The sequence below is a fragment of the Fistularia commersonii genome, chromosome 16 (assembly GCF_037954325.1).
Source record: "Fistularia commersonii isolate RoL2024-O1a breed Wild chromosome 16, RoL_Fcom_v1.0, whole genome shotgun sequence".
NCBI classification, from domain to species: Eukaryota; Metazoa; Chordata; class Actinopteri; order Syngnathiformes; family Fistulariidae; genus Fistularia; species Fistularia commersonii.
Window position 1 is genome coordinate 12,606,155 of NC_141299.1, and position 21,557 is coordinate 12,627,711.

Sequence of the window (21,557 nt, forward strand, 5' to 3'; positions counted from 1 at the left end):
TCTTGAGTGAAGAATGAACTCTTGTCAGTGCACTCATCAAAAAGCTGTGTTTCAAAGCAATCAGTTCACAGGGTAGCAACCAGGTGTGTGTGACTGTTGTTTTGCTTGTTTGTTCACTTCAGTCCACCTTCATTATGTAATAGCTCGTGACAGCTTGAAAACTTTATCAACGTTATATTCTCTCAGTTCCACATATGGTGTATCGTCGTCCAATGCACAATGGCACTCGCCAGGTGATCAACTATACCGCAACATCTTGCAATGCTTAACAAACAAGATGCTTGCTGACACTTTGAGTACCAAAGCTACAGAGGCTGCATTTGTCAATAGACTAGACCAATGTAGTGAAATACCTTTATTTGATATTTTAAGGTTTTCTGAGAATTGCTTCTACTCCTGTTCCCCAATTAACTGAAGCGTCACCTAAACTTGAGAGAATCATCTGTATTTCCAAACAAATTTGGCACATTATCTTCTTTGAATTACTGTAACGAGGGAGCAGGCTGACTTAGACAGATTAAGACAATTTTCAGTGCTCTATTAAAAGCCATTTTAACACTAATGCTCATTAGCATTGTCATGGTTGATTACATTTTAATGATTGAATTTATACAGAAATATTAGATTCATTTGCAGAATTTGACTTTTTTTATTAAATACCCCAATGATTTTTGGATGGGGGAATATAAAGAAAGACGTTGCCCAAAAATACATCCCAGTGACAGCGATGATGCAAGATGAATGAATGGAACATTTAAAAACAAAATTCATTGGGCTTGTGAGCCATGGCAAGAGCCATCAGAATAATATTCAAGTTTCATGTCTACAAATCTGCAGAATGTATATGCTCTTTGGGTTTTCTGTGTTCAAACAGAATTATTTGGGTTTTATATGTCAGTCCCCTGGAACTCTGAGTGAAATCTTAGAACTCCTGACTGATGGTTGGGCACAGTCCCAGCCTTTGCATCAGCGTACTGAGGAATCGCTACAACATAGCCTCTGAATAGCTTTTCATTCAGAAAACATGCTTCTCAATGCAATATGATTTATGCAGGCACTTAATAATTAAAGATTCCCAAGTGAACTCATGCATTTATCCATGAAGGCTATCAGAGTGAAAATAAAAATGCTTGTCCTCTTACACTGGTATTGAAGGCTACTATACACTGCATGCACAATTATTAGGCAAGTTGTATTTTTTGAGGATTAATTTTGTTACTGTACAACTACAGTGCTCTTGGTCAAGCCAAAATGTTAAACCCTCAAACTTTAGCATTTAAATAGTAAAGTGAAGTTTTGGCTTTCTTAAGAGAATATCTATATGTACACCATTATTAGGCAACTATTCGTGTGCAGGATTATGCAACTAAATGAACAAAGATTTTCCTCTATTGTTTATTTTCACCTGTAAAGTGAAAATAAATGCAATTTACAAATAAACATTGTTGAAGTAAAAAGAAAACCCTCAGTGACCAATATAGCCATTCTTCTTTTCAACAGTCATAAGCTTTCCATTCACGCAGGCAGTTTCTTGATCTGGTCAGAAACAACTTTTTGTGCAATCGCAACCACAGCCTCTCAGACACTGTTCAGAGAAATGTACTGTTTACCTTCACTGTAAATGTTTTGCTTAAGCCCAAAAGTTCTCAACAGGGTTTAAGTGTGGTGAAGTCAGGGGCAATGTCACTAGTTTTTACATCTTTAAGGCCTTTAGTGGCCAGCCACACAGAGGAGTATTTTGATGTATATGATGAAGCGCTGTATTGCATAAAAATCAGTCTTCTCGAAAGATGCAAACATTTCTGTTCCCCTGCTTGAAGAAAGTGTCCTCTAAAAAGTAGCAGTAGGTCTAAGAGTTGCTTTTGAGTCCATTCAACCCGAAAAGGTCCAACTAGCACATCTTTAATAATACCTGCCCATACCAGTACCCTCACCTCCACAGCATTTGTGTTTAAGCGGAGCTCTGTGTCTGTTAATGATCAAACCACGGCTCACCCATCTGGTCTGTTAAGAGTCACTATCTTCAGTCCTCAAAACCTTTGAAAAATCTGTCTTCAGATATTTGTTTGCCCATCCTTGACATTTCAACTTATGAGTCTTGTTCAGCGTTGGTAGGGTTTCAGCCTTTCTTACCTTGGCCATGTCCCTGAGAAATGAACACCTCGTACTTCTTGACACTCCCGGTAGGTTGCAGTTGTGGAATATAGCGGCACTGGAGGATAATGGGTTCCTGGTCGTTTCATGATTGATTCTTCTCAAATCTTTGGAGGTTCATTTGGGTCTTTTCTTGCAACCCTGTTGCCTATTTTCAACAAAACATTTGATTGTTCTGCGATCACCCCACAATATCTTAGATATTTCAAGAGGGCTGCATCCCTCTGAAAGACTTTTCACAATTGTTTTCTTTTCAGTGTCAGTTAAATCGCTTTTTTTGGCCCATTTTTTCTTGAGGAGAAAAATCTGCCTAACAATTATGCACACCTTGATATAGGGTGTTGATTTCCTTAGGCCACACCCTCCCTCATTACACAAATACACATCACCTGATATGCATTAAATCCAATAAGCATTCAAGGTTATACAGCTTGGAGTTGAAAATTATGGATAAAATGATATGGTCAAAGTAACCATGTGCTGAATAATTGTGCACACGGTGTAAATTCCATAAGCAAATCTGCCTAATTACCACTAATGTTAATGGGCAAGTATGTGATAACTGACTGACATTTTAGAAATGCTATTGTGGTTTGCCAGAGTGACTGGTTGCTGTTTATTTTTAAATGGGAGCTTATCAAAGAGAAAGGTCTAAAGGGAAAGACAAAAAAGACACATCCAAATCTGCTTTAAATCCTGCCAAGATGGAGGCAAATAGAAATCCAGCGAGACAGTGTCCAGAGAATTAGCGATAACTGGCAATAAAACTGCAATCTGCATCAAAACGGCAACTTAGCATGAAAAGATGCGGTATGCTTGAAATCTGTTTTTGTCTTTTTGGCTTCACACTCTTATCGGGACATCAGTCTTCTCCAGATAAAAGTCTCAGGGACAAAATCCAGCCAAAGAAGAAGAAGTGAAACTATTTTTATACCTCCACTAGTGGAAATAAATGGCCCCACTGACCCATTATCATCTGATTCACTGACACATTACAAGAAAGATTACTGCTTAATATAAAATTAATTTGAAATGAGACTTAACCATGACGCATCCCTTTCACATTTTAACAAAAACTCCCAAAAAACAAAAGAGCCACGGTGATTTATTTCCTAGTGGGTTTGTCAGTGATGTATAGCCAAACGTCACCCTCCTTGCATTGGCAAGGGTAATGAGCTGCCTGTAGGAGTGTCTTTCTGCCTTTGTTACAGTTTTTGTGTAACACAGAGGTGCAACACCATTAATCTGCACATATGCACACACACACACACACACACACACACACACAGGTTCATCGTGAAAGGGATGAGAACCTTGCCCTATGTAAGTTTTTTTTTTTTTTTTTCATAATAGAGAACCATCTGTAACAGCTGGCAGCTCACATGTAAGGCGTCCTCCTTGTGGGTCATACATGGTTTGATAGATTTGGTTCGTTACAATATGATGATCACAATATAGCTGTGAGACGCTTGACTGCACTGCTTCTCACTGGAAAGATGACTTGCAGGTGCAGTGTCTAAAATAAGTCCTCATCTCATTCCATCTTGTTCCCCAGAGAATGTACCAGCAGTTTTTCTTTTCTTTTTGGGTTGTTTGTTTGTCCTAAGTCCTGAGGCCAGGCTAGAGGAAAATGGCAGACAAATACAGTATTTATTTTTTAGAATTGAGAATGAATTAAAAAAAATGTGTGAATTTTTATTATCTTTTTCAATATTAAGATTGAAGGCAAAGTTCAAGTCTTCTGCTATGAATTTTGACGCACTCCTCCACAGTCACCATCATGCTATAACTACTTGCAGCAGAAGTTATTATACGCGGCAGTGAAATTTACTGAATATGACATTGATACACTCATTGGAGGATGAGATGAAAATAAGTATTGATGTTCGATTATGCTGTATCAGAAATTGTGTATAATCCCATTTTTAGAGCCTAAAATACCAATAAAGGGAGAAAGGAAAGGGTAGACAATGGACTACCTCACCATTGAGGCAATGCACTAATGACAATAACCATTAAGAGCACTCACAAGTTATCCTAGTATGGTCACATTAAAAAATTCGTAATAAAAACTTAACACACCATCCTTAATAATAAACTTAACTAATGGTTTAATTCATATATAAACAACGCTGGATTAAAGAGAGTGATTATTATAAGGCAATGTAGCCTTTGTTAACTGGCTATTTTATGTTATTACTGGCCATTTTACTTTATTTTTGAACAGATTCTTTCACGCAGCTGAGTAAGCAGCATTGACAGGACACACCCACTCATCCAGTAAATGCTTTTAAAACAGCTGAATACGAATTGCTAAGTGCACAATTAGATTTTAAAAGGCTGTATCCCCTGACTGTGCCTTTACATTCTGTCTGCATCATATATTTCCTCTCAAAACTTTTATAAATTAATTCTCCTTCGACTTTCTATCCTGACAGACGGTTATTCTCCTAATGGCAAAGTGATACACAGATAACTTCATATTTTATTCATCCATTTCATTTCAAACCGGCCAAGAAGAATTTTGCAGATGTCTATTAATCTGATCCTTTCCAGACCATATTACTGTTCGAGTTGCTAAAATATAAAGCTTTAAAAAGAAGCTTTGTTTATGGGATCTATCAGTCTCTTGAAGTTAAAAATCTTTTTTTTTTCCCTCTCTTGGATGAATGTAGCTGTTTTTGTAATTCATTAACGACAGCTCCTGTGTGTGTTCGTGTGTGTGTGTGTGTTTGTGTGTGTCCGTGGGTAAACAGCAGGAGTGTTACAGAGAAAGGAATGGACTGAATTTAAAGTAAAGAAAGAGACAGTGAAGGCTGGCGGTCTGTTCTGAGGTTTACCAAATTGCTTTTTAAAATGTTTTCTTAATCACTTGGACCTGTCTGTGCACATAAAGTACAAACAGCTCCATGGCTCAGTTTTTGTGATAACAGTAGCAGCCAAAGTCGGCGCTGATTCAGATAATATTGTTCAGACAAATGGCTTTCAGAATCAAGCTCTCCATTCATTTTGGGATATTTCGATGTATTTATTATTAGAATATTAATAGAATGCCATCGCCATGGTAGATGCCCATTTTTACAAGTGGCACATTGTGAAAAAATTATTTCACTGAGTTGTGGGAGTGAATACTGAGCTGTATGCTGAACGTAACTATGACACTATGAACTGCTAAACTGTCAAAATGAGTTTACACAACAACACTTTGTTGTTGTATAGTTGAATAACATGAGCTATGTTATATTTTATTCAGAAAAAAGTAAGATAGAATAAACTATTCATCAATGAGTTTTTGCATTATCATGTTTCAAGTTGGGTTTTTGGAAGAAACAGAAGAAGTTTAGAAAATAAAAGATTTATTGCTTTTTTCAAGGGGTTGTTCCCAAAAAATTAGATCAATATTTTAGGATTTCTACCTAAAATTGAGGCACAAAGGCACAAATTGCCCTGATCACATACCCTCCTTTTCTGAACAAATAAATGTACCCATGGTTGAGCCCGTTCCCCATTAACAACCATTTACTTGACTGAAACTGTCATATCCCCAAGTCTTTTTTTGCATTATGTAAATGGGTGCATCTTCAGAGCATTCATTTCCTCTCACAGCATGGGTGAGGATTCTCAAACAATAAGCCATTACTGGCAGCCTTTCTCGTTTGCGCAGCAGGAACTTGATCCATTCCAGCGAAGGACTAGTGAGCAGGAGGCAGGCTGGTTGACAGTGAGGAAGGGGTGTTGTGTATCAAGGATTTAAAGAGGCTGTATGACACCGTATTAATCAGGACGGGGAAGCAGAACATCATTTCGGGACCTGCACTTGACCTAGGATTGTACAGTGACACCATTTGCCAATGCAACACTTGACTCCAGTCTTCCCTTTGTTTGTTCGCTCATATTCGTCATGAATCTGGCCCCGGCCCTTGAGAACTACAAACCACACAACGATCTGGTGCTTGTTTGTAATGTCTCAGCCTTGAAAAATGAGAATTAGAAAAATTATTTGTCCCGCTGATGCTGTTTTCAAAGGTTTTAATTGGCCAAAGTCATCCAAGGTAATAAAGGCCTCATGAGCTTTTGCTTGGGTATACTGATTAGTCTGTGTGTGTGTGTGTGTGTGTGTGTTTGTGTGTTATGTCACACCACAGGGACACTGAAGTCAACAAAGGCACCCCTAATATATCATGGCAATATGTACACAAGCCAATGTTTAGTTTTATGCCATTTATTTTATGAGTGACTTTCTAGAGAGATATGCTGTGTTTAGTATAAATTTACACAAGATACACACACATGAAAATTGCTGTTTCATCATTTATGGTAAAAGATATCCATCTATTGGAAGGCTCAGTTTAAAAATCGATGGACATCATTTCAAACAGCTTTTAGTCTTTTTCAAAAATGTACACATACTGCACATACAGTACATATACATGTATATAAAATGTATGATATATATTGATTGATTTATATACTCTATGATTAGGTTGCATTGAAGACAAGTGTCAAAATGATAAAAGAAAATCATCTAATTTAAGTAATCATTAAAAGGATGCCTTGTGATCAGCTCTAAGTTTTGAAAGTTTTGTAGTAAGCGCTGGTAAGTTTTATGGCAGTGACTGCCCATTTCTCATTCACCAAACCCAGTGGCGTACGATACTGACGAATGTCTCAGTCATGTAATTGAAAGGAAGCTGGATCTGCATCCTTTAATGTTAGAGGATGATTAAATCAGAAGCGTCATGGTGGGCTGAACTGTTCCGTACGACGGAGCCTGAAAGCCATGTTTTGCAATCAAAGCACCAAGATGCAAGCAGCTGGCTAGCAGCAATGAGGCCCCACTGCTGCTTACAAAGCACAATGATAACCTCATCTGCAGAAAAAAAACACATGGTGCAGGCTCTTGGAACTAGGACAGCAGGAGGCTTGAAGTGAGAGACAAGAGCAAGAATCTAATGCCATTTTCCAAGCAGCCACTAGTAATCAGGTTACTGTACCCGCCTGCTCAAAGCACAGAGGGGATCCTCCTCTTTTTACTGCCATCCCTCATCATTAGCAGCTGCAGGCCAAGTTGCAAGTCGCACCACAGCTACAGTGTAAGTAATGACTTGGGCTGTCTCTGCAAGACAGCCTTGGTGTCCTTCCAGTCCGAAGGATTTTCTTAATGGGCAGGTAATGGGGGGAAAGAGGAAACTGGTAACTGGAACCTGGAGATTCCTTATAGCTGCCAAGATATGGAGAGATACTCAAGGGCAGATGTTTGAAGTAGAGAGGAAGCAGGCTTCAGCCTCAGGGTGAGCCTCTGTTACCTGCTGACCAGCTGATGCCTTTATATTTGTTCATATCACCAAGGACAACTCTCAGAAAGATATTTCTGAAATATGGTGGAAGGACATGTGGAATGGATGCATTATTGCAAAATTTTGGCTAAATTTACCTATTGGTTTTTAATTTCACAATCTTAGACATTAACCCCTCTGGGGTGACTTGTCTTTTATAGGAATACATTGTATTATTTCATTCATCAATTGCTATGACTTCAATTTCCATATCAAAGGTAACCAAAAAAACATTAAAATTCCAATTAAATAGATTAATCTCAACAAATGGTTATACTTGATGAAAATAATTGTAAAAAAACATTTTTAGTTTTCCTGTACTTGTGATGTTTTTGCCTTTGAATGAACTGTTGTCAGTGGAAAGTCCATTATATGTGAAAATATTTCCAAAAAAAAACATTTCACAGACATATTTTGACAACAGTGCTTTAGCATCATAAATCAAAGCATTTTCATGGGTAAATCTTACTCTCTTTTCCGCCCTATCTATCCCCCCCCTGTGGTTGTTGCAAACACAAAAACAGTGCACTGCTTTTGGTGGCATAAATGGTCTCTGACCATCAAGCAGCAGCAACATTTACAAAATAAAGAAGTAGATAAAAAGAAACATACTGTATATTATATGCACCCAACCATTACAAGTGTTTGTTTGGTTTGAGCAGATTTGCCCTTTAACCTTTCTGACTATTTTCATTAAATTCAGGACTGAACCAGGGACTGGTATACCAACAAACAAACCGAAACAAAAAAAAACAAACAGAAAAACAATTGAGCAGCATTTCAGCAGCAAAGCCAGGGAATACAGGACAACAATTTCAGCCTCTTTCTTTCTAACCATGGCCTCCACTTTTGCTGTTGTGAGATGAACAACCCCGGGTTCAGCTCTGAAAGGGCTACTGCGGAAACTGACAAATCAGTTTGGGGGATGTTAATAAGAGGTTGCGCGAAGCAGGTACATTTAGACTACACCGAGGTCAGAGCTTTTATATTCTTGTTGGAAATGTTGTCCTTATAATTGCACCTGAGTGTGAAGTTATATTCATCTTTCATAACTCCTGGTCTTTACACTATGAGGCCATTTCAATCCATCACCCCCTTAGTTATTAAATCACATTGATTAGTCCCCACATATTGCTTGGTCCGGATGGACATATACTTAAATCACAAGAAAAAATGTGTAGTCATTATGAAAATGATAGTAACCTGATCAAATGGTAATCTTTGTCTCTTAGATAATTCCATTACCAATTTCCTTTGTTCGACAAATTCTTCACATTCTCTACTCAATAAGGTGACCCAACAGTCTTGTGAAGGTAAATGGGTATGAATTTTTATTTTGAACCGAAAAAGATTAGCATTTAGATGATTGATTGGATCAATTTGGGTCTAATTAGAAATAATTAGAAATAAATACACAACAAAATTTGTAAGTACTTGAAACAATCAGTATACTGATTTGAATGATGTCACTCAGATCTGTAAGCTCAGTATGAATAGACAACTTTTCCCCTTTCAGGTCATTTAAACTGCTGTAGTTTATGTATGTTTCTACTTTTTGCCATGCAGTGCTGAAATTTTATTAGACCTCTGGCGAGGTCTCCTTATTAAAATTTTACAACCAACTCATCGCCTTTTCATGCTGTGTTTTCAATGTTTTTGACCTTGGTCCCTACCATGAATAAACTAATTACCACATATGTACATATGGGGCTGTAGGACATTTTGGGCCCAGATGGCGGCGGGGTGCAAAGCACTACCATTACAGAGAGAGATTCCACGTTAAACAGTTGTTTGTGTCATGTCAGCAAGAGGCTCTGTCACCTCAGGGACCGCTCTAGGGTGAATAAAAGGGCTAGGTTTCACAGGGGAGTCATTCAACTCATTTTTTGAATGTTGAAAATGATCATGCAGTTGGAGATTCCTTTTTATGGATCTTTTTGTGATCCACATGTATGTGGCATATTCCCCTCATCTCAACACTGCCATTTTCTACCCAACAGAATAGGCATTTGATATCTAAAATCTATATCTGTCAGTTTATATTACAAATGATTGCTTCAGGTTTTCCAGTTCCATGAACTTGTGTGTTAAGGCGTCATTGTGGCTACCACTCATCATTTTGACTGCGTTACTTGATCATCACAGAGAACCCTGAGTTTCTTTACCGTAAACATTTCTGTGATTTAGCCCTCACTGCTGGGTCAGCAGTCATGTGAATCAAAACATAACACCAATCTGGTCCTGCGAGGTGGAGTGGAAGTCAAAACAAAGCCTATTATTTGGTGCAATGGAACCTGAGAGTGGTGTCATCTCCGAGGGGGTACATAAGCTTTATGGGAAGAGAGGAAAGAAGAGCCTGTTGAGAGACTAGTAAACACCGGCAAGTGCAACTTACAGTCCTTCAAGAGGCCATCTGAGTGCATGAACGCAGGCTTGTTAAATGTGAAGAGTGTGACTTTTGTGCAAGTAAAAAAAAAAAAAAAAAAGATACAACTCAAGTATCCTTCCGGAGCCATATGGACTCATGACATTGTTTCTATGATAGGATATATTATTAAATACTGAGGGGACGGATGCTGGCTCACCCTGATGGACTGTTCATCAAAATGGCAACAGGGACAACAGTTACATTTTAAATCTTCCAATGATCTCATCATGCATGATTTGCATGTACTGGACCAACAATTTTGTTTATGGTCTTTATTTTTGGAGCTTGATAAAACACAATGTGAATAAAGGAATGTTAATTTATGCGGTTATAATAAGAAATTCATTATGAACTCAACTAGGCAGACAAGAAACCTCAGCAAAATTCTTGTTGCTATTCCCAAATCAAAATCTCATAAATGTAATTAGCGTCATTCTAAAAACAGGGAAAATAGATAATGTGGGTAATTCATTTGGATGATCCAGATACCAGTGAAAAATAAAACCACAGGTTAATTTACACAATGATGCTGAGCCCCGTTGACATGTTTCTATCATCTGTTCACAAGTGTTTTCAGTCAAGGGATACAAAACCCACAGTACATACATATTAATGAGTAAAATATACATCCTCACGCCCAGGATGACTCTTGCCCCAAGGGTCCTTCTACTACCTAAACTGAAACTGACATGCTTTTTACATGCTCTGTGATCCATTGTTAATGTTTCATGAAGTGCAGACTGTGTTTCATGTTCATGTTTCAGTGTAAGGCAATGGCATCCACAAGGATTCCATACACAGACTGAGTGAGAGTCAATTTGTGATCCAGTCACTGGCTTTCTTTCTAGTCAACTGCATCCCTTTTTCCCGTCATATCACTCGGCCTGTTTTCTTTGGGCTCAGTGATCATGTCAATATGTCTTTCTCCTCCTGTGACACTTGTCTTCACTTGCTTGAGAACATGGCACCCTTGGAACTTGAGCCCCCAAAGGCCACTGTACACTGATTATTAAAGGTGTTCTAGAGCGATTATCCACTCAATTACATTGGCAGATAAAAATGGACTCCGTTGACAGTCTACAGTAATTAATAACTCGACTTGTGCCAACTCTAAATACAAACAGCAAATAATTTGGCCTTGGGTAGAGGGTAATTGTCATTTTATAGACTGGTAATATCTTTGAAAGTCATATTGATTTATCATATCGATGTAAAAAGATACTGTATTATGTGAATTTCAAGCTCCTACTTGAAATGTAACCAGTACCATTAAGATTGCCTCTATTTTATCATTAAAATCATTCGTGGAGTAGGAAGATAATTCCGCACAGTGACCTTGTTGGTTTGTAGGTGTTTCGGTGATAATATTCTTGCATAACCTACGAGGCATTTTGCCTTTGCATAGCTATCCAGGGAAGCTGATACAGACCTGTGGGAATATTCATATCTATACCGCTTATCCTGCACTCAGGATTGCAGACCGACTGGAGCCGATCCAAGACGTCATTGGGTGAGAGGTCGGGTTCACCCTGAACCCGTCACCAGTCGATCACAGGGCATATATTGGCAAACAAACATTCACTCTGTCATTCACATGTGAGTAATTTAGAGTCTCACATGAACCTACTGCATGTTTTTGAACAGAGGAAACTGAGGAAACCCACACAGAAACAGGGAGAACATGCCAACTCCACACAGAATGGGCCCCTGTCCAAACCAAACCAGGGATCACAAACCCCTGCACCACTGTAGTGACCCCCCCCCCCCAAAGAAATGATGTCACTTAATTCTAACCATAGTGCATGTTCTTCATAACACTAGATATGCAATTACTTTGTACTGAAATAAGGTTTACAGGTTATTTGCAGAGTTCCTCGCTCCCTGTATGAAATATCATAATTACAGTTTTTATGTTTGGTGACAATACAGATAAAATATCCAGATAAATTAATTAAGTGAGTCATTGAAAGATAAATGCTATTGCATAAGTCAAGTGCTACTGTGAACAGTTTTCGAGTGTGGTTGCTCTATTTTTTTATTCTTTTTTTTTATTTTGTTTAACAAAAAATAGATAAAAATAGATAAATAGATAAAATAACAGTTTTACGTCAAACTTAATTTATAAAGGAGCCTTTTTATTTTTATTTATCTTTTTATTCATACAGGAGCCTGATTTGGAAAACGGTAGTGTGAGGTCAGCAGTATAATGTGGTGGTTGGCTGTGCAAAGCTATAAAAGTAAACAACTTTTAAAATTGACACATTACTGCCGAGGAAGCCAGCAATGCCAGCTAAGACTTGAGCAGCTGCTTTGAATGTAGAATGGATAGAAAACATGGAGTTGTAGTTTTCAAGTTAAAGAAAAGAAAAACAAGTATCTGAATCACTTTATCTTTGTTATAGCATTCACTAATACAACTGGATGTTTTGGTTCACATTGGTTCTGATAGACATATATACAGTATTGCTTGACATATTGTTAATTTTTTACAGGGTCAATTAACAAAGTTATTGTCTTGTTAAATTACGTTCAGCAATATGCGCTAATCTTAATCTGTCCCCAAATATACATTTAAAACAGACAAGTGGTTGATAGATAGATAGATAGATAGATAGATAGATAGATAGATAGATAGATAGATAGATAGATAGATAGATAGATAGATAGATAGATAGATAGATAGATAGATAGATAGATAGATAGATAGATAGATAGATAGATAGATAGATAGATAGATAGATAGATAGATCTTGGTTAGTAATTACTTAATGTCACATTTTCAGTTTTTAAACATGCAACCTAAGCAGCAGAGGGATTCGACACTATGAAAAACCAGATATCGCTCAAACGGGGTTTTTTATAGGAGAAGAAGGTCCTGTCAGTGTCATCATTATGACCATTATGCAGATGGTTAAAAGTTTGTGGCAGTGATGGAAAAAAATGATGAGTCACAGTGAAACCCTTAAGATTATTATTTGGTCTTCATTGACAGATCACACCTGCAGCAAGGACTTGCAGCTGTTTGCAGCCTCGTTACAATCTACAACAATACGATTAATTTGAAATATTAGCCAAGTTTGTTGTTAGCACTTGCCAAATAGGAAGTCAGTTATTTGTCTTGGCATAATACAATAGGACCTCAGTCTGCACACTACATTCATGAACAAATCAGCCTATGAACAGTTTTCATACCAAGCAGTACCAAGCACTACGACATGGTTCAGTCATCCATCTGTGCAATCCTGTACTAATATTAATACTAATATTTCAAAAAGAAGAGATTGTGAATGAATGTGAAAGACTGCCCTCCCGCTGTGTATTAAATCTTGATAAAACATGATGATGGTAGGAGAGCCTTTTTTTTTGGTTTGCACCTTTGGCTCCCCTGGTCATCAGAAGTTTAGAAGTTCACCTTTTTCCGGGGGGAGGGGGGTCATCTGCCAGTTTGTCCTCCCTGGAACTTGCATCAGCCTCCATGGAGGCGTCTTCTGCACCTAGAATCTGTTTTATGATATATTGAAACAAGTTGTCTGAGCCAGTCAGCAAGCTGAAAAGGTCCGCTCATTAATATCACCTGGACATTGGCAGTGGTGAGGCATATTTTGATGGAAAATCCTCGCCCCACACCGTTTTTTTCAATCTATACAGAGAGAATCCGCCTATTGTTAGTGAACAAAGGGGTTTAGGTGAAAGACTCGAGGTCTGTCAGGACAACTGTGAGATGAATTCCAAACAAATAGTAGTGCTTCATCATAGACAGCTTATGTTTTTTTATACACTTTTTATATGAAAACTGAATTCAAGGATAGTAGACTTTGGATTGTCTAACTTTGCACATTTTATGCCACTTTTTCATTTTTATTTGTCCAAATGCATTTTATATAAGTGCCCATTCTTTCCATGCCTGTAAAATGAGCCCAAGGCAAAATCCGTTATTCTGGTATGCCATGCAGAACTCCAGCCCTCAAACGGTGCACGATAAGCACAAAACTATTAAAAAGGCATTGGATCTGATTCGAGCAACATAGTCCCTCATCTTCTCAGTAAATAGATTCAGACTACAAGATTTAGCCAGCTGGCCCTGAGGCTCAGAGTAGAGCTGGACAAGCTGCTTTCAGCTGCTTTGTGTGCAAAAAGTCCAGACATAAGGCTTGTTCAATTTAATGTCATACTTCATCATATTTTGACCATTGCTGTGCAATCATATCTTTTAATGAAGGACAATTTGTTTATCTATTTGAGTGTTTTTATCCCTAATTTTGATCGGGTAATTGGATTTCGGGATTTAATGTTTCTAACTAACAGCCATAAGATACTCGGCAGTCAGTCTCATCTGGTGACCTGCCTCTTGCAAAACTGGCCAATGTGACCACATCCACATCTGTGAAGCAGATATGGATTTGACATTTTGAAATTGAACTCCTTAAAAACATCAGTTTCCTTTCCTTTCCATTCTTAGAAAATAAGTGGCCTTTTCCCATTTTTGAATCTCTTAATACATTAAAATATAAAACTTGGTGGTCTCTGCAGCCAGGTTAAATAACAAACTTAATATCCCTATTTGGGAGCAATGATACATGAAATGAGGTATAGATTGTTTCATTACTGCCTCATAAAGCCATGGGAAATGTTACTATGGACCAGATCTGCATTAAAAATGTAATTTTACTCATCATGAGTCTTACCTAACATACCTCTGAGTTTAGGATGTATTTGAACAATTTCTTTTTCAAAAAAAAATTACCTAATAAAAGAAAGTAAAAATATGATAGTGTGTTACATGTGATTATTTTTACATTAATATAATCATAAAAGGGAGACCAGCTGTGATTGACAGCAAAATAAAATAAGGCTGTTTCTAAACCCCACTGTATGTCAAACTTCCTGAATCCTATAAGACGCTAATGAATGGGGTATTGTCGGCTGTTACGCTTTATATGAAATCATAGAGGTTGAAAGCAGGAAAGAAGTACCATCTAAAAATCAGGGCAAAAACAATAGCAATTGGGATCCTATTACATTAATCTCCATAATACAATATTGTTGGTATGACACAGAAAACAGGCACACCAAGTATATATCACAGATGTAAAAGCCCCCTCAAAAATGATTGAAAGTCATCAAGAAGGAGCCTAAGTAGGTAATCCATGTGCCAAACACCATACAGTACAAATTAACAGAGGAGTTTCAAATACTAGCAGTATTTGCTTTTTGGTAATTATTTCTATCTGCTCATGAACAGCCATGAATGACAATTTGATTTTTTTTTTTCTAAACTAGGAGGGTAGACTAAGCTGTGTCGGGTAGACTACCATCCACTCCAATGAGTCCAGGACGCATTCTTGCCCTCTCCGGAAACAAGGTCTCACTCCTAACTATTTCCTCCGCCACAAAGTCTCTGAGCCAGGCTGGAGCTCTCCTGAGGACAAACTGCCTGGTGAGACAAGGGGCGTGGAACTGTTTGTCCTGTCTCCAGCTAAGAAGAGGAGGAAGAGGGAGAGGAAGCGAAGGGTGGGAAGGGGGGGACAATACCGAGAAGGGTCTTCTGTTGTCCTTGGAGACCCCGAGGAGGGGCTGCCTCTGTAGGGAGCCAGTCTGTCACTGTGCAGGACCACCTTCCTTCTTCTGCCAGGCAACAGCACCCTGTACACCATTTCCCCCCAGCCACTCGAGTAGTCTACAAGTGGCGGTCGCAGCACAGACATTGGAGGCCATGCATGCTGCCCGTATGCGGCTCTGCACCAAGGGGAAGGAGAGGGGGTGGGAGCCAAGGAGGCATTGAGTTGAGGGGATGTGTGTATTATTTGTCTGTGTGTGTGTGTGTGAGGCCGTGGACTACAATCTCCATTCAGTCCCTCCCAATTGTCTCTGCCGCCTGATAGTGATGACGAAGACACGGCCGTTGCCATGGAGATGACCTCGGAGAGTTCTGATACAGAGACAAAGTTCGCAGGTGGAGGGTAATGATGAGGGGGGATAGAGATAGGGAGCATCTTACCTGCATAACATCCAGGAGAGTGGAGAGATGCCAGCGTTGGGCGGCCAACTGTTTTGGGTTCAGGCTGATATTGTAATTTACCGTCTGCCTTATGTCTTTCTGGTTCTCCCCGTGGATCCATTTCATCCGAATTAGGTGGCCGATTTCCATCGAGCCAAGCTGTCAACTTCTCCAAGTTGGCATCCATCCTCGAAAAATGTCCATCCTGTCTACGACAGTCTGCACCTATCATTTGAGTCTGAGTGTTGACAGCCCTGCTTCAAATTTTGTGATAAATCAGGAAACTGCTAGCCCCAGACAGCAGCATAGTCATTATCATAATTCCAGTTATGTAGGATGTCTTTGCATCCTCCACAGAAAGGATCCTCCACTTCTCCCAGGAGTCCACTGTGTATCTCGCTGTAAACATTCCTTCGGGGCATGAGGGCTCACCTTTACCCCGTCTTCTTGAAAACATTTGGTCAATTGCATTGAGAGACCACTTGATCAATTCCATTTTGGGTTTCGGACGAAATGCGAAGACAGGCTCAGATAATTCAGATAGAGACAGCACAAGACAAAGAGCAACAAGCATGGCAGATAAGGCCAGGGAGGGAAAGAGAGAAGCATCCACCTTCTTTATAGCCAGAAGATAATTTTTTTGCCTGATTATTTGCCGTCTATAATGAATGTAAAAATGCTTCAGTTTTTAGAGCAGTTATAAATACAAATAGATTGTAGATTGAGGTTCTCTGGAATACTTTTGGGAAGATATTTCCTTGTATTTGATAAAACAAAAATGCCTATGTTGATCAGGCCCGTTTCCCCAAATTATTTAAAACCCCATGTCGTTAATCCTTAGCTTCGAGTATCTGTACCTCTAACAATATCTTCAGAGGAGATGTTTCTGTTTACACTAAGGTTACATTCAGGCCCTGGAGGCTTTGTTGGGTTTCATAAGAAGCATTGCGTTTTGAAGTGTATCCTCCAGACCCTCAGTGTGGCCTGTACTGTCAAGGAAATCAGTGAGATGGAAATGGAGACACAATCCATCTGAAAAGTTTGCTTTATGCCGTGATTGCACCAGGCAACTTCACTATGAGGAATGACTTTTTTAGCCCTTCTTTCTGATTAGAACATTGAGCTGAGCGAGGCTGAACTCTTTTCCTGAGATGAAATGTTTAGTCTCCGCTGAGAACGGTAATTTCACAACATGTGTGCTTCTAAAAATGATTAATAGCACACAGCACAGGTCATTTGCTCATTTGTGGCAACATGTGAAGGGAGGGATTGTCCGACTCTTTCCACAGTCTAGCATGTGACATGAAGATGAGCGAAAAGGTTGACAACAAGCAGGAAAAAAAAACAATTTGACCTCTTTCACAATCAGATCCTACAGTTATAGAATGTGGCTGTGGCTCATTAACAGACAAGCTTTCCTCATATTTCTTCCAACAAGGCATTGAAGGTGATGTGTGTGTACGGCATTTGTAGTGGGGAATTCCGGGTGAACATCAGGTTGTTCAATTGCTGATATCTTGATGAATTGAAAAGGAATTTCTCAATCAACTTTAATGAATATGTTGCTGATTTTTGGACAATGGAATGCAGATTTTGAGGTAGTCATTGTTCATTCTCTTACAAGGTCATTCACAATCCTGCTCATTACTCTCAGCGTTTCCCATAATTTAAAATAACAATTAAGTGCAAGACAGTTACTTTCAATAAAAAAACAAAAAATATCTGAATTCAGGCTTCTTGCTAATACTTGGTTGAAAAGGATGTAATTATGCAAAACAGTTTTGCATAAAATCACACTTCGATGACATCTGTAACCAACTTGATATTGATAGGTGCAATTAGCTGTACAAGACGCCACAAAGCAATTAAATTAATTCATTTCAGGTCCCTTTGTCATGTTATTTTGTAATGGCTTCCAAAGAACTTCCCCTTACTTCCTCCTGCCAGTTTCCAATGAATCATTTATTCTTGCTTTTTTCTATTTTTTTCATTTATTTTTTTTGTTTTAAAGTTGTCAGGAGATGGTTTGTGTCTACAGGAACTCTCTAATATACAAAAAGTGAACACTGGGTCCAGAAATTAAATAAAGAAGTAGACCTCGTCCGTGCAATTTTATTCCTCCGCACGGAGCAATAAAAACAGTAAAGTTAAAATGAATAAAAATTTAAAAGGCTGATATTTGAAATTTCTCTCTCACAGTTGCCATAATCCAATATTACCCAACTATCATTAACATATAGCATTTAGTGTTAAGGCCATCACTGATATACTATTTGATATAGTTTTAAATTCTGATTAAACTATATTGTGTAATTAATGAGTATGTTTTAATCTGTTCTCATAGTTGCCAGGTACGCCTCCATGACAGTCTCCAGTCGATCCTCCACATTGTGCAGTGACTGTTTTCTCATTGCCATAGTGTTGTGGATGTCAATGTTTTGTTGCTGTAGAGTCCTTAGGCCCGCAGAGTTTTCCATCATCATGCGGTAAATTTCTGTAAGACGCCCCGGATGAGGGCAACGCACGAAGTTCTTAAACTGTCCTGACACAAGTCATTGTTGATTTTACTGTTGTAGGGGAAAGACTCTAGGGCTGCAGATAAGACTGTTGCCATGGTCCTGAAGGAGATACCAAGTAAGGCGTCATCAGAAGGGAAGCCCCTCCTCACAGTGACTACCAAGGTGGGCAGAACCATTTCAGAAATCCCTGCCCCTCTACCCTCTGCCTTCAACTGGAACGTGCTTCTGTGCTGGTCTTACTGAAGCAATAGCCAAGCTTTGAGTGCTTTCTAACTGCCTACTAACTCTTTACTTTCATCTTTATTATTGTCCTATCTCACAAAAAAAGCTTTGTTTCCATTTCCAGCTTCGAGCCACAACCCCCGGCTACTTCGGCAGTACATTGAGTCCAAAAGAAAACTCTATTATTGTCAAAAAGTCCAGCAGACTGAAATGATCGCACGAATTGCACATGTTAAATTTTGATGTTTTTCTTCAAATTAGCCTCTTCCAGATACTGAATGCTCTTTTTGTATCACATGTATTATGTACCAGGTGGGATTAGCCAAGGAACTGACACACATTTTGATTCACACTCCTAATCAAGTCAGAAAAACCTCCTCATGAACTTTTTACACCCCATAAGCCACTAATCGCACGCGGTACAAATGTATTTTCAAAACACTCTGCCACGACACGTTGCATTGATTGAGCTGTCTGCGCACAAAATACTGTAGCGACTTTCACCACCCGCTGCAGAGCTTTTCACTACATTTTTTTTTTCGCTTTTAATTATTTGCAGGATGAACAATGCTCCAGATACCAATGAGTTTTTATTGCTCTGCGCTTGATTACTTTTGTGCAGGATTTGAGTGTGCTGCTGTGTGACCTCCCGCACTGTATATCTGTCATTTTTAATAACCTGTACCATGCTCTATATTTGTTTGAGTAGCTAATGCAATGTCTAATCTGATAAGCTGTCACACAAACGACAAGATAATGCCTCAACTCAAGAGTGTGTGTGGTGGGTTTAAAATACAATTTAACATTTTGCTGATAGTAGGGATCTGCAGATACCACAACATCCAAACAATATTTGTATATATTTTCGGATTAAAATTTTGTTCCGTTAGCATGTCAATCAGTATGTTTCACATTAAAAATTGGAATAAGGAAAAGTTAGTGAGAAAGTTAGGCGGACTCAGTGGCAAATCATACCCTTTGACTGAGAGTTCAACTATTTCATATCCGTGTTTTCCATGTCTTTTGAACGTTTCATCGTGGACCCGGAAGTTATGTTTCTTTATTACCCATTAAATTAGTGTTGCAATGTGTCTATGATTATCTATGCTTCATATTTAAATATATAGAAGTATTTGTTTCCCATCTCACTTAAATATTCAGGCAATGTGCACACATGGGGGTATCGAGGCGACGTGCTAAATTTTGCCTCACAATTTTATTAACAAGTAATTCAGTTTGAAATGTTTCTTCAAATCGATCCGTTTTGGTATCACAAGCACATTATATCCCACAAAGCCATTCTGCTTTATATCCGATGACTCCGTTAAGAGAAAGGGTTGGATCGACAAAATGATGCTGCAAAATTTTCCGTACACCTTGCAGTTGAGATATGAGATTTAATTGCCACCGTGCCTGCTGTCAGTACACCTTATTAAAGCACCTACTACATCACTGTCAAGAAACTGCTCAGAATGGCGGTGCACAACAGCACAGAGTGCAATGCTTAAAAAAAAAATAGGGGCGTGTGTAGAGAATGATCACATTCTCAGATGGAGTCATGATCTTATAACCTCCACTACACCTCAGGAGTCAGCACTGTAGTCGGGCGCCAGCACAACACCACCGAAGTTTCTAACGGGCAATATGTTGTTTGTGTTTATTCTTTCATATTTTGATTGAATTTGTCCGTATATGAGTTCATACACTGATGCTCAAATAAATAGAAAACTGATTTAATTGCATTGCAAGTTGATGTTGTTTCCGTGTGGCCAAACACAATGTATAAGCCTTGAGTTTTACAGTGGCCAAAGTTGCAGATGGAGGGGCATTTTGTCCCGGCTCTAAGTCATATAGGCTGTGACAGCAGCTAAGTGACAGGCTGTGGCTTCTCATGCCACATGTCAAGTTTAGTCAAGTCTATTTGTATAACCTAATATCACAAAGACTCCCTCCATGGGTACGACTGACACCGGGTCGCTCAGCCCATCTTTCCTGACAAGACAAGGAAAACTTTCCTTGAAAGCCTTAGCTTGTTTGAAAAGAGCACAGAGACCTGAGAATACTTTGGTGCTAACAAAGTCGAACCATCTGCTTCACACAGGATGTCACTGGAGGGACAGATAAAGGGATGTGATGTGAAATTCCCAAGGTTCAAAGATTATTCCTGAAACCTAGTCTATACAGATAAGAAGAAATCACATAAGACTTGAAAAACATTTGGCTATACTACAATCATGGTATGTGTAATGGATTTTCTATCCAAGGTATGGGAAAGAGTATTTGTTATTAATAGAGCCATTTGGTCAAAACAAGCAAATTGCTCAAAGCTTGAGCCTGAAAAAAAAATCAGGATTTAAACTAATGTTTTGGAATTGTTTGGATTAAATGTGTTCAATCCTTACAAATTGCTGAAAACTCATGTACAAAATAGAAGGAAGTGTCTTGGCTTCTCAATTATAATTTCTTGCTACATCTTCCAGCTAAAGACACATTCAGGATGATCCTTCAATATTGAAATCACTGAGCTGGAGTTCAGTAGCGGGTGTATTTTTAAGTCAGTTCATCACGACTTTCAAAAGATTTGAATAAAATTGCATGTTCAAGTATTGATGACTATATAACGATAAGATATTTGCACGAATTTTAAAGCCTTTTTTCAAAGATAGCCATCCTTTGTGTAGCCACCATGTTTCCTTCTAACAAGCATTATGAACCGACTGTTTTTTTTTGTTTGTTTTTACCTGCATTTCCCTTTATTTAGTGTTTTCTATCCTCTCCTCCTCCCTCCTTTCCTCACCTCAGCCTCCCTGCCTCAAGGCTCTGATGAGTTTAACCGGTACACGGTTCCCTTGACAGCAACATCTAAGAGATGTGTTGGAGTCAAGCCCAGGTGGCACAAT

At 38.7% G+C, this 21,557-nt stretch overlaps 1 protein-coding gene across 3 annotated transcripts in view; it reads left to right on the top strand.

Annotated features, from left to right (window-relative positions):
• pex5la (peroxisomal biogenesis factor 5-like a) overlaps positions 1–21,557 on the top strand; it is a 77,878-nt gene that overhangs the window by 16,935 nt on the left and 39,386 nt on the right. For 2 of the 3 annotated variants that reach the window (XM_086161645.1, XM_086161646.1), the window contains exon 2: positions 18,493–18,597. The exons of the other annotated variant lie outside the window; for it this stretch is intronic. In XM_086161645.1, coding sequence (XP_086017771.1) covers positions 18,493–18,597 — 105 coding nt within the window. The remainder of the gene's footprint in view (positions 1–18,492; positions 18,598–21,557) is intronic. 3 annotated transcript variants of the gene reach the window in all.